Genomic DNA, 13,809 nt, shown 5'->3' with positions numbered 1-13,809 from the left:
TTGCCTCTGCCAGTACCTTTGGTCCAGACACGCACTGCCGCTTCCTTGTGCTGCTTCCTCAGTTCTGGAACATGGTTCTGGTTACTGTATGGCTACCACCAGCTTTACCTGGTATGGCTGACCCTGGGCTGCTTGTAATCATGGATCCCAGAGGTGACATTGGATAGTTAGAGTCCACGGTTCCTTCGGAAACTGGCCTTCAGTGTGACTGCCTTGTTTACTCAGTACAGAATACCAGCGAACTTGCTAATGAGCTCATCCGAACCTTATCTCCGTTTATTTTCCCAATTTTTCATTTCAAAATCAGGCCTAGAAGGATGAGAAAATCACAGTGAAATGTTACATCTGGCACTCACAGTCTTGGTGGGGTGTGTGTGCTCAGTGCTCCTAGAACTCAGCCGTTTACATAAATTTCCTTATATTAGAAACAAAACAAATTTTAGGGGGAAATGTCACCCTAATCCCATACCTAGTCATAAGTAGTGCCATTCTCCAGATAGCACGTTGAGTACGAATTATACGGTAGGTTCTGGAGGGACAGATTAGATCATGTTTATATTTGTTTTAGATCTCTGTATCATACTTCAGTGGATTGAGAGCATTTTATTCTTCACCTTCATTTTTAGGTAGAGTGTAAGTCTAGATTTTTAAATGTTATTTTTATGTCTCATAGATTTATTTGTATCTTTGTGCACAAATGTGCTTTTCCTTCCTTTGAATTCTGTCTTTAGCATGAATGCTGCACACTGGCAACAGTTTCAAGGATATGCATGCTTTTTTATGTAGTGTAGGGACATGTATGGTACATTACTGTTTTCCTTTTTCTCGCCCAGGTAGAACTGGTTACGCTCCTTTGAACTGCCTCTGAACTTTATCATTTGAGTTGGGCTGCTACTGCTCTGCAGAGTCCTAATGTTACTTGGTCATGCTTCCTGAGGTTTGTGGTTTTCATCGTCATTTTTTCTCCATTCCAGGCCAAATTAAAGAAGCGGAAGCCTCGAGTAAAGAAGGAAAACAAAGAACCAAGGCTGAAAGATGAGCATGGGGTTGAGTTTTCATCTCCTAGACATTCAGACAATCCGTCGGAAGAGGGAGAAGTAAAGGTACGTGGCTAAATTCCAGTTGAGGGTTCTTTTAGGCTACATGTATTATGCCGGCTGGTATAAAACCAATCAGAATGTGTTTGGTTTACACACAGAGTCAGTAAAGTGAAAATAGAATATAGATGTCTCTGCTTCCCCTGTGAGAGAGTGATTTGTTCATTCAGGCCAGCCGTCATGGGTCCATAGGTAATGGAAGTCAGTGACGGGAGCCCTGCGAGGTGTAATGATAAATGACCCGTGACACCTTGAAAAAGGTAGGGAGTGGTGGTGGGGATCCCAACTTACCAGGGGCCTCGCGCCTCTGCAGTTCAGTTCATTGTGGGCCAGCAGAACACATCGGTGGGTCAGGCTGGCCCACGGCCTGCCAGTCCATGACCTCTGGTTTGAGCAAAGTGAAAAATCGGTAGCAATCCGTGTGTTGTTTCAGTGAGTGACAGCTTTACGGGATTTTATGTTGTTGCCCTTCAAGTGTGATGATACTTTGAGATCAGCTCCAAGAGCATCGGCAGTGGGGACTGAAACTGGCATGAATTCGTCAGGGACACATGAGTTCAAAAAGTCATAGCAACTGTGACGGTTACTACCGTGACGGTTAGGTGATGGGTCTGTAATATCTCTGGTCTCCAGTTTTCTCCATCTGTGGAACGGGAATGATAATGCTTATGGTTGAAGGGTTGCTGTGAGAATTAAAGAGAGGATGTGAGTTGCAGAGCATCTGTGGCTACAGCCTTACCCGGTTATTACCAGAAAGCTTAGCCTTGTGTGAGTGCCGTAGGGTGTGTGTGCTGGAAAACAAGCTCTAAGTAAGTGTAGATGCGGTGATGAACCATTGCGGACAGCGCTCCTCTCCCCAGAAAGCAGATGAGCAGATCTCAAGTTTGTGGCAAAAGCTCACAGCCCTGTTTGTTTTCTAGGATGATGGCTTAGAGAAAAGCCCAATGAAAAAGAAACAGAAGAAGAAAGAGAACAAGGAGAACAAGGAGAAACAAATGAGTTCTAGGAAAGACAAAGAAGGGGACAAGGAAAGGAAGAAGTCAAAAGATAAGAAAGAGAAGGTATTGCTTACTGAGATACCCATAGTATCTGAAATTTCTTCTAGAATTTAGAGTTGGGCTTGAGCACCCTGAAATAATCGTCTCTTTGAGGGTCCATCGAAGAAGGAAGGACGGGGCTATCAGAGGGATGCCTGCACCTCTTCTTACAGAGAGGGGAATGTGCAGTTGGGGAGTTTTTTGTTTTTGTTTTTGTTTTTTTTAAACTATAAACGGCCTTTAGTTGATCTCTTATTACATGTTTCAGAGGGGAATTTTTAATGAGATAGGACAGGTGAGAGAAAGCTGCATTTACAGGTAATGATGTCAAATATATTCTCACATACATGGTAGAAGAGACAATCCACAGATGAATTTGAATATTTGAGAAGTAGAGGAGTCAACCCAAATATATCAAGAGAAGCTTTTGGAGTAGAAACAGATGCTATTAGATCATCTTCACTTAGGGACTTCTGTGAGGGTAATTGCAAACCACAGATTTCTGGTAGAATGTTGGGAGTATGCTTGCTGGCTTCTGATGAAATTATTTTTCAGTTAACCCTTAGTCATTAAAACATAGAAACAAATAACATCTATAATTCTGCCATTCACTGATAATCTCTAATAGATTACTTCATCTTCAGAATTTTTGTCTTATATGTATATGTACAAGTATAAAAAGAAGATCAGATCAGACTTTGGGTAGCCCTTTCTCCCCCCCCCCCCCGCCAAGCAGTACATCAGAAACAACTTTCCCAATGAATAGGTAAATGTTAAAATCACTTCAAATAGATAAAGAAGATTCTATTTGATTATAACACCTTGGAAGCAGTATAGACTTTGCATATTGAAATCATTTCCAGTTTCTTAAGTTAGGAAACGTGCTGTGCCCGATGCCTTTGCATTTCTGCTCCCACAAAAAGTTACTCTTTTTTAGAGTGAAATATTTCCAAAATAAAAGCACAGGGAGCCATTTAACAGACATCTACTTATCCACCACCCAAGGTAGAACTGTGGCCAGCTTTCTTCCACATTTACTCTAGGCGCATTTTGTTGGGCTGTTGTATTTTGTGTTTTGTGCACATCTTACCAATAGTATTGAAGCACCCCCCTCCTGCCCCCCATATTCTTCTTTCCTGATATCATTACTGTGCCTAACTCTTTTTTTCTTCCAACGTTTGAAATCTTCCTATCCATGTTTTTATGCTTTTACTATATTTTACACAATTGTAAACAAAGCATAGTAATATTTTTTTAAATGTTCATCATACATGTATGTATCTCCATCTTTCTGTATCCAGATTCATGTACATCTCAATCATTTACAGCATCGTAGTTAAAACAGATTCCTAGGTCAAAGTGTATGATTATAGGCTGTTAATAAAAGATGCTACATAATAGAATACAAGGGTTCTGCCAGTTTATAATCACTGCCTGTTGATGATGTTTTTGCACATTTTATGGATGAGGGAATAGAAGCCAAAATCGCATTGTCCTGAAGCTGAAGTTTTAATGGGGTGTGTTTGGAGTCAGAAGTGGAAATAATGTACGATTAAGCCATTCATTAAACATGTAGATTTGATTACGTGATGTTTCAGAAGACTTTATTTTACCATTTTTGTAAATTGAGCCTGTCACATGGACCCTTGGAAGAGGTGTGACATAGCTAAGATGTCCAGCTTACAAGGCAGGATTGCACCAGTGACAATGACTCCTTGTAACTCTTTTTCAAAAGCCTAAAGGTGGTGATGCCAAATCTTCAAGTAAATCGAAGCGATCTCAGGGTCCTGTCCATATTACAGCAGGAAGTGAGCCTGTCCCCATTGGAGAGGATGAGGATGATGATCTGGACCAGGAGACATTCAGCATAGTAAGTCTGGAAATTGAGGGGTGCCGGTGTGTGCGGCCACAGCGCCTGCTGTGGTTCTGCCTTCCCCAGGTCCAGCCACACGGCCTCCGCTGGCCGAGCTGTAGTATGTTACTGTGCAACACATGGCTTCTGCTATCTAAAGACCTTTTGCTCTGGGATAGGCAGGCAGGAAGAGGTTTTCTTACCCTGTGGTGAGAAAGAAGTTTAGGGAATCGATTTCCTATCTTGTGCTCCCAGTCAGAAAGGCTGTGATAGGGGGTGGGTGGGGGTGGCTCAGCTGGTTAAGCATCATACTCTTGGTTTTGGCTCAGGTGGTGATCTCAGGTTTGTGGGATCGAGCCCCGTGTTGGGCTCTGTACTGAGGGTAGAGCCTGCTGAGATTCTTTCCTTTCTCTCCCCCACCCCCCAGCGCCCCATGTGTGTACATGCTCTCTCCCCCTCTCTCATATAAACAAACAAACAAGCAAATAAATAAATAAAATCTTCATTAAAAAAGAGAAAGGCTGCAGGGGCCTTTAGAGGCATTTGGGAAACAGAGGTGTTCACTGAGCTAATAGTTACTGAATACTTTCTTGTGCCAACCCCGGAGTTATCTACCATGTTGCAAAGAGAATTGCTTCTCTTGCCGCTGACTCCACATTTGAGTAGGGGACATAGAGCCACCCGGGTCGCATTCGTGCTTCTGTGATGGGCGGGAGGGTTTCTTCAGCAGATGGCTCCAAAGATCTGTAAGAAGGGGATTGACCAGGCAGGGGCTATTGGGAAGGCACGCTTCGGGTGGCGATGCTTGAACTGGGTTCTGAAGGAAGACGGAAAGGTCCTAAAAGGTGAGGGCAAGAAAGAACGTGTCAAGGCAAGGCGGCGGCAAGCATAAAGGCCGTGTGGTGGGACCACCGGTGGTGCAGTGAGGTCACAGAAGGCCACTGTGGCTAGTGCGGTGAGAACCAGGGGACATCACACGAAGACAAGGTCAGGGTTCTGGCTGGGTGAGTGAGAGCAGTGGGGAGCGTGAGTGTCGTGGGTCCTCCGTGCTGCCGCACTGTGGTGCTCGGGCCTAAGGCATACCCAGGACACGCTCTCTTTCCTCGTATGGGACGGGCAATGTGATGGGGAGGGGAGCGCATGGACCAGGGTCCGAGTGGGAACGGAAACACGCCAGCGTGTCCTCAGGGACCTTAGCCCCACACTGGAGCTGCGTGGTCTTCACCGTGTCATGCTCTACGATTCCTCCCGCCTCTGCCCAACCTTCCACAGATCACAGCTCCCTTGAACAGTTAATTCAGTCCCAAAGAGAATCTTGTCTTCTACATCTCGAAACACTCCTGCTGCATGGCAGCAAAGGATAGGATATGGACCTCACCCTGTAGGGTAGTCCTCCCTCATTGCTCCTTTCTCTGTGTTCCCAGAAATCTGTACACACATACATATTTTTTCTTTGTCCTTAACTCATTTTTCTTAATTCTCTGTACTGTTCTGTGTTTTGCCGTCTGACGGCAAGTAGCGATTCTTACGTTAAAGTACATCTGGGTGTTAGAAGTATTTCTAAAGAGAAAGGTATGTCAGTAAATGCATAAACTGACTGAATAAATTCATTGTACAACCAGCCTTTTGAGCTGATCTGTTTCCTGGTTTTTCCTTCGTCCAGTATGTATGTATGTATTTATTTTTAAGATTTTATTTATTTATTTGACAGAGAGAGAGACAGAGACAGTGAGAGAGGGAACACAAGCAGGGAGAGAGGGAGAATCAGGCTTCCCACTGAGCAGGGAGCCAGATGTGGGGGCGGGGGGGGGGCTCGATCCCAGGACCCTGGGATCATGACCTGAGCCAAAGGCAGATACTTAATGACTGAGCCACCCAGGCACCCCTTAGTCCAGTATTGATAAGGGAAAATCCTAACCTAATGCTTCTAATACTAGCCATTTATTTTTTAAAAATCCTTTCACTTACTGGCTCTTTTTGTCATGTTTCAAAAGATTTTAAAATCTTTTGAAAAATGTAAAAAAATTTAAGAAATGTAATAGATATTGATAACAAGTACCACGAAGCCTTGTCAAATTTGTTTTTGGTTTTTTTTTTTTTTTTTCAAATTTGTTTTTAAGACTCAAGAGTTAAGTTGAAGCCCCTGGTGTTTCTCACTCTAAACCCACACTTGTCCTTTTTTACCTCCCCAAAAGTAAGGGTAGTAGTTTTAGATCTCGTTACTGTTCTTGCGCTTGGTTTTAGCATTTTATGATTTCAGTTTGTCTGTGAAGACAATAATGACTCAACATAGCCAGGCACTGTTTGTGCCTTTATGTCTTTTTTCTCCACAACAGTCCTATGGGATAGGTAATTCTCTCCATTTTACTTATTAAAAAATAAGATGAAGAGGGTCACCTGGCTGGCTTACGTATTAGAGCCTGACTCTTGATGTTGGGGTTGTGAGTTTGAGCCCCACGTTGGGTGTGGAGTTTACTTAAAGATAAAATATTTAGGGACACCTGGGTGACTCACTCAGTCGGTTAAGCATCCAACTCCTGGCCTTGGCTCAGGTCATGATCTCAGGGTTGTGGGTTTGAGCCCCGAGTCGGGCTCCCTGCTCATCTGGGAGTCTGCTTGAGGTTCTCTCTCTCCCTGCTCCTCTCCTCCAGCTCCCCACTCATGGTGTGCTGTCTGTCTGTCTGTCTCTCTCTCTCAAAAAATAAGTCAATAAAAATAAAATCTTTTTTAAAAAAAGGGAGAGTCACAGAAGCTATTTGTTAATAGTTAAGATGGAGGGCAAAGATTTGACCCGATAGTTTGGCACAAGCACCTGGGTTTTTGACCCGTCTACTGCACAGCTGCCTTTGTGTCCCTACACGACAAATAGTTTTACTTTGCGTGTTGAAAGACTTTATAAAAATGCCACACTGTGTATATCCTATAACTTGATTTTCCTCTGCAGCATCTCTGTTTTTGAGGTTGACCTATGTTGGTAATTGAAACCCGTTTCAGGGGCGCCTGCCTGGCTCACTTGGTGTAGAGCACACGACTCTTGATCTCCCGAGTTGTGAGTTCAGGCCCCACACTGGGCTTAGAGCTTACTTAAAAATAAAAATTAAAAACTAAAAGAAAAATCCGTTTCATAGTATTTTATATCATGACTTCCACAATTCATTGTTTCTCGTGTAGATGAACCTCGGGATTTTCCAAAGGTTTATTACCAAACACAGACAGCAGCAAAGTTCTTGTAAATATTTTCATTTAGGGGGCGCCTGGGTGGCTCAGTGCATTAAAGCCTCTGCCTTCGGCTCAAGTCATAGTCTCAGGGTCCTGGGATCGAGCCCTGCATTGGACTCTCTCCAACTATCATTGGATCAGCAGGGAGCCTGCTTCTTCCTCTCTCCCTGCCTGCCTCTCTGCCTACTTGTGATCTCTATCAAATGAATAAATATTTTCATTTACACGTGTAAGTGCTTCCCTAGACTGTACAGCTTGCGCAGAGCTCTGGGTGTTTCCTTGGGCGCACACGTTAGTCACTTCAGTCGGTCCTGTGGAACTACTACCCCTTCCAGCTTTTACGGAGATTGTTTATACAGACTCCTAACAGGGAACCCGAGTTCTGGTGGCCTCCCAGTCACAGAAACACTTGGTCATTTCTGACTTCTTAATTTTTGCCAACCTCTGAGGGGTATGAAATATTGATCAGTGAGTGTTTGTTTCCATGTCTGTCAGGCATTCGTGTTTGTAGTGGATTGTATTTTTGTATTCTTTGTATTCTTTGCCTGTTTGGGGGTAATTTGTTCTTACCTTGCCTATAGCAGTCCTTTATACGATCATGATACTGATGTCTTTCTTACCCATTAGAGTCATCATAGACACCTTCCAGGTTATGGTAAATCTTCTTCTTTTGTGGACTTCTTGAAAATTGAGGTAGAACTCCAAAAAGTAAACAGAATTATCACAGAGTGATAGAAGTTTGTAGGGTTTTCTTTGTTCTGAAATTTTGTGCTCGTGTGCCTTAGTAGTTTGTTGTACCAGATGCCTCATAGTTGACAGCCATGCTCTATGGGTCTGAGGCGTTTTCTTGAATTATTTTGTGGTGGTTTCCTCCGGATTCTTAGTTTTATCTTTACAGAACTTTTTGTTTTGGGAAACTGGACTCTGGGAGGGGTCCCTAATATTACTACCTTTTTTTTTTTTTTTCCATTTCTGTCTTTTAACTTCTGCATTTTAGGGGTGCCTGGGTGGCTCAGTTGCTAAGCATCTGCTTTCAGCTCAGGTCATGATCCCAGGGTCTTGGGATTGAGGCCCACATTGGGCTCTCTGTTCAGCAGAGAGCCTGCTTCTCCCTCGCCCACTCCTCCTGCTTGTGTTCCCTCTCTCTCTGTCTCTTTCTGTCAAATAAAATCTTTAAAAAAAAAAAAATTCTACTTTCTAGGAGCTTCCCCCCCACTTGATCTCACATGAGTATTTCTTTTAAGCTTTTTACTTCTGTTGTCATGTTTTATATCCAAGATCTTCCCCTGCCCATGGTTCTCTGAATGTTTTTTATATTTTCCTTGAACTTGTTTTCCATCATCCATGTTAGATGTTTGTTTCGGATGACTTGTAATCATTGGTTGTCTGCGTACACACTTGGAAGCAGGGGACTAACCATCCGGCTAGAAGCTCTGGGCGTGGGGGTGGGGCTTGGTGGACGGACGACTTCCAGTGTGCACTGGTGACGTGGCTGGGCTGCTTCACTGGAAGACTTGCAGTGGGGAGTTCCTTGTCTTAGCTGGTCAGATTTCGTGGACGAGGACCCTGCAGTCCCCTGAGTGAAGGGTGTAGACCTGGCTCTCCTCATTCTGGAGTCTCCCTGGGAGGCAGAAGGCCCGGTGCTGGCCCCTCTGGTGTGTGTCCGCTCATACGCTCCTGTTTCCATGCACAGCCCAGTTCACAGACCTCTCCTTTATCTTCTCCAGAGAATAACCTCTTTTGCTGGGCACAGTTGGAAATTTGGATATCTTTTGTGAATCTGGGTATTTGCTACTTCTAAGCATTGTTGAAATAACCAGTCCTTAGTTTTAACCAGAGGTACCTAGCTCTCCTCAGGTTATACTGCCTGAGGTTATACTCGTCAGGTAGTATAAACCAGCTCGGTTCTCATGCAGGTCCCTTAAGTCATTTCCCTTGCTGCCAGTATTTTGTTGCTCTTGTTTTCTCTTTCATTTTCTTTTCTTTGTGGGCCTTCCTCTTTTTGAAACACTCCCTTTGCTGCTGTTCAGTGGAATTGGGCAGGAGAGACGACGGCTCTTGGGTTCAGCTCGCCATCTCGATCTGCAAGGCTTCTCCGTAGTTTTTTGCAAGCCCAAAGGACTTGTAAGTTTTCTGTCCTGCCGTTGTAGATAGGTTATCTGCCGGTGGGACATTTCTGGGTTAGGCCTCTAATCTTGCTTCTCATTTTATCTTCATAATGGCCTTCTGAGGCTTTATCATACCCCTCTTGTAGATGAGGAAACAGCATTTTGAGCTATAATAAAAGGAAGATACAGAAGTCATCACTGAGAGGTGATAAAGCCAAAACTCTGAGAGATGCTGTTGGGACCTGCACCTCGGGTTTCCCCGACTTGACAGCTACACTTGCTCCCAGGGCTTTAACCCGTTCCTCCTCCAGGGTACGATGGCCCGAGGGACAGCCGGGTTTTCTCTGGGCATTCACGGCACAGGGAACAAAGACAAGATGTCTTTGCTGTTGGTGTTTTATGTCTCTACTCTGTTGTCCTGTTCCAGTGCAAAGAGCGGATGAGGCCAGTGAAAAAGGCTCTGAAGCAGCTGGACAAACCCGACAAGGGGCTCAATGTGCAGGAACAGCTAGAGCACACCCGAAACTGCCTGCTGAAGATCGGAGACCGGATAGCCGAGTGCCTTAAAGCCTATTCAGACCAGGAGCACATCAAACTCTGGAGGAGGTACGTGACACAGCCTCAGACTGCCTGGTGCGATTTGGCAGTGTGTGTGTGGGGGGAGTCTTCTGGTTCTGTTTTATAAAAGGTGACACAGCCACCTAATGCGCTCCCCCCACCCCCCGATAAAAACCATCTTTTGTACCCGCAGGCTTCAGTTTCTTTTTCCTGCAATAGGCCATTCCACTGAGACCAGCCTTTTGAATAGGTAGGATGATGTCACCATTTCATGAGAGAACAGCAGGGAGACTGATTTTGCTGGCCTCGTCTCAGAACAAAGACTTGGTCTGTAAACCTGGAAGGAATAAAAGTCATCTAGTCCCATTACTTCACCCACCTCAGGCTGATAATAATAACTGTTTGAATAGTTCTCTACTGACACACGAGGGGAAAGAAGGATTAAAACCACCAGAAGGTGATTTTTCCATTCTCTCTGATAATTGAAGAACTCTAGTAGTAATTTGTATTAATGCAATATAATTCAGAACTTTAATTTGTAAGGCACATCATGGCTCACATATACTCATTTATGTGTTCACTTTTGATTTTTTTAGGATAACACAACTGGAATTTCTTTCTCAAAGATAATTGTAGCATTTAGTCTCTTTCCATAATCCAAAGTGACTTTGAACTCATGTACTCCATGGTTCATGTAATTATGCTGGTATAATATGCCCAATCCCAGTGGATTGGTTTTGAAAAAATGGATTCAAGAGAACTTTGTCATGATGCTATCCATAGCATACTTCACACCCATTCAGGAAAATTAAGTTTCAAAATGTGATTTTTGTTCTCCTTTACACGTCACCAACTTGTTCGTGTGCCTAACCACTGGGCTGTTTTTCTAGCCAAGTTAATCCCTGCTGGAAGAGAACAGAAGGTCATCCTAGTACGTAGATCTGTGAAGCTAGGCTTTGTGCCGGGCACTGGCGCCTGTCTGTGTTGAAGTGTGTGGGGGCACTGTAGACCTGGCTAGCAGTCGTTCTTAAGAAGGTCCTTGCCCATTCCACAGACACTGTCCATGCTGAAGTGGGCATTGCAAGACCAGGTATGGCAGGTGTTCGAGAAGGAGGCGGGGCCTGCAGAGGAGTAGTGCGGGAGGATGCCCTTCTGAGAGGCAGGCAGGTGTACTTGAGCTGGGCAGACTTGCTTACAGGAGAGTTTTCAGGCTTTGGCACAGGCTTTGGCACAGGCTTACAAGTGGGCCAGTGAGGGGGGCTGGGTGGGTTTTAGGGTTCAGAGGCAGTTTGTTAACACCACTGAAGCCCACTCTGGAAGACTTTAAAAAGGAAGGGACAGTGCAGCAGGTGTACGGCTTCGGGAGCCAGTCCCATTTCTGTGGGGGGCGTGTTGTGGTCACACTGTTCTCTCCAAAGCATGGAAGCATGTGAGACTCTTTTTCCAGCTCACCACGAGTACTGCTGCCTTCCTTGTTCTAGACGCCTGTTCTGTCAGTCACTCTGCTGGCTATGGTAATGCTTGCTAGGATGAGTGCAGTGGTATTGCAGGGAGGCACTGCTTGGAGTTTTCAGAAAGAAATGACAGATCCTGGTGGTGACAGCTGGGAAGGAAGAAGGGACAGCAACATGGGGATGCACGAATGTATGTAGGTCCCAGCTGGGAAGATGGGAATAATGATGGATTGTGTGGCTGAATCCGGAGACTTTAGGACTTTCCTGGGTGCCGGTGGATTAAGGGATTTGCGCTAGGAGACCCGAACCCTTGTCTCCAGACTCCTTGGTCAGACTCTGTTCAAACACTGGCATCTAAAGACGTGTTAATGAAGCACAGACCTGAAGGAATGTTTCTGTTACTTAATTTCTACACTTGGGTGAGGCTCTGTGGCAGAATTCAGTAGCTTGTCATCAGTAAAGAGAACAGAAAGTCATTTAATGCATTCTGTGATTTACTTAGAGCTATTTTTTATTTTTTACTTTTCTTTAGGAACCTATGGATTTTTGTTTCCAAGTTTACAGAATTTGATGCTCGAAAATTGCATAAGTTATACAAGATGGCTCATAAGAAAAGATCTCAAGAAGAGGAGGTAAAATACACATTTAATCCTAATTTATATAATCCAATAAAAACCAGTTCCACAGAATTCCTTCATTACTCTTTTTCCCAGGAAGATGGTCAGGGGAATATACTGTTGGTGCCAGAAGGGTCCTTGGTTCTCTGCCCTCAATACAGATGGAGGGGGAGGTGCAGGAGGGTGGAGGTGCCCAGCACAGCCCTTCCTGTCCCCCACAGTGCGCCCTAACTCTGTGTTACTTGCGCAGCGTCTCGGCATGCTCCCCTACTGGGAAAAGTAACAGTGACACTGGATGGGTGAAATAGCCAACGGATTAGAGCCAAAGCAAACTAAAACTCTGACAGGGAGTCGTTACTGTGTGTTTCTCTGTCCTGGAGTCATTTATTCACCAATCTTGTGGCGGCTTACAAACCTGACTTCTGATAAGTAACAGGGTTGTCGGCAGAAAGTACTTTCTCTGTTCTTTTCTGGGCCTTGTGTATTGGTGTCCTTCTAGCTTTTGTATATAGCGTCCCAACTGCTCACGGAAGGGAGCAAACACGAAACCCAGAGGTTCCTTCCCTTCTCTGGCACGGAGAGGGGAGGTGATGGGCACATAAGTGGCTTCCCTGATTCTGCAGGAGCCGTGTTCCTGAGGCCAGCGTGCCTTTTTCCAGATCTGCTGACTTGACGTGTGGGCCCTCCCCAAGTCAGCCACTCAGGGCCCATCTGTGAACATGGAACACCTCCGCCACTAACATGTCAGTGACATGTTAGTCCGTGACACCTGCTCACGGGACCTGCCAGCAAAGGGTGACTTCCTTGTTGGGGCAGCAGGTGCTGCTCTGAGAGGCTGGCGTGCTGCAGGAGCTCAGGGCAGTTCCTGAACAGGGTTTATAAGCGTGTCATAGACGGCAGGTCCGAAACCACGAGGGGCGAGAGAGGAATACTTGGAGGTGGTGCTTTCTGTACTGTTCTTTTTTTTTTTTCCCCCCTGTACTGTTCTTGGGAACTCTGCCAACCAGGGGATTAAGAAGCTTTGGTTTCTTTTTATTCTCAGGAGCAAAAAAAGAAAGATGATGTGATTGGTGGAAAGAAGCCGTTTCGGCCAGAGGCCTCAGGCTCCAGCCGGGACTCCCTGATATCTCAGTCCCACACCCCGCACAACCTTCACCCTCAGAAGCCTCACTTGCCCGCCTCCCACGGCCCACAGATGCACGGACACCCACGAGATAACTATAATCACCCCAACAAGAGACACTTCAGTAACGCAGGTAGGTCATGAAGTGGAGTTGTTGTTTATTTATTTATTTATTTATTAAGATTTTATTTATTTATTTGACAGAGATCACAAGTAGGCAGAGAGGCAGGCAGAGAGAGAGAGAAGGAAGCAGGCTCCCTGCTGAGCAGAGAGCCCGATTTGGGGCTCAGTCCCAGGACCTTGGGATCATGATCTGAGCCAAAAGCAGAGGCTTTAACCCACTGAGCCATCCAGGCACCCCATGAAGTGGAGTTTTAAGAAGAGATGCCAAAAGAGTCATTTTCTTTTCTGAAGACGGCAGGTGGACCTGTGTTTCATTCTCCTTCAGGGCTTTGTTGTCTTCCGTCTCAGTGAGACGGAGGGTGAAGTAAAGATCCAGAAGGCTGGTCGTTACTCCAGCGTGAAGAAGAACATGGCCAAACAAGCAAGTAATAGGCCGAGAGGAGCAGTTTACATTATACAGTCAAATGGTCAAAACTGCTAATACTGAAAGAGCCCTTGTAAACTGACAACAAAAGAATAACCAAATAGAAGAATGGGCAGAGGTTAGGAATAGAGAATTCATACAGGAGGAAATTCAGGGGGCCAGTGTGACAAGTGGCCAGCACTGCTCGTAGGGGAATG

At 45.1% G+C, this 13,809-nt stretch overlaps 1 protein-coding gene across 1 annotated transcript in view; it reads left to right on the top strand.

The window, feature by feature from the left end:
* Window positions 1–13,809, top strand: part of CHD2 (chromodomain helicase DNA binding protein 2) — a 115,772-nt gene that overhangs the window by 89,225 nt on the left and 12,738 nt on the right. The window contains exons 32-37 of the mRNA XM_044231841.1: window positions 975–1,103; window positions 2,018–2,158; window positions 3,870–4,004; window positions 9,741–9,919; window positions 11,858–11,957; window positions 12,985–13,198. Coding sequence (XP_044087776.1) covers window positions 975–1,103; window positions 2,018–2,158; window positions 3,870–4,004; window positions 9,741–9,919; window positions 11,858–11,957; window positions 12,985–13,198 — 898 coding nt within the window. The remainder of the gene's footprint in view (window positions 1–974; window positions 1,104–2,017; window positions 2,159–3,869; window positions 4,005–9,740; window positions 9,920–11,857; window positions 11,958–12,984; window positions 13,199–13,809) is intronic.

Source organism: Neovison vison, chromosome 13, assembly GCF_020171115.1.
Source record: "Neovison vison isolate M4711 chromosome 13, ASM_NN_V1, whole genome shotgun sequence".
NCBI classification, from domain to species: Eukaryota; Metazoa; Chordata; class Mammalia; order Carnivora; family Mustelidae; genus Neogale; species Neogale vison.
This window is presented reverse-complemented; position numbering and strand designations above follow the sequence as displayed.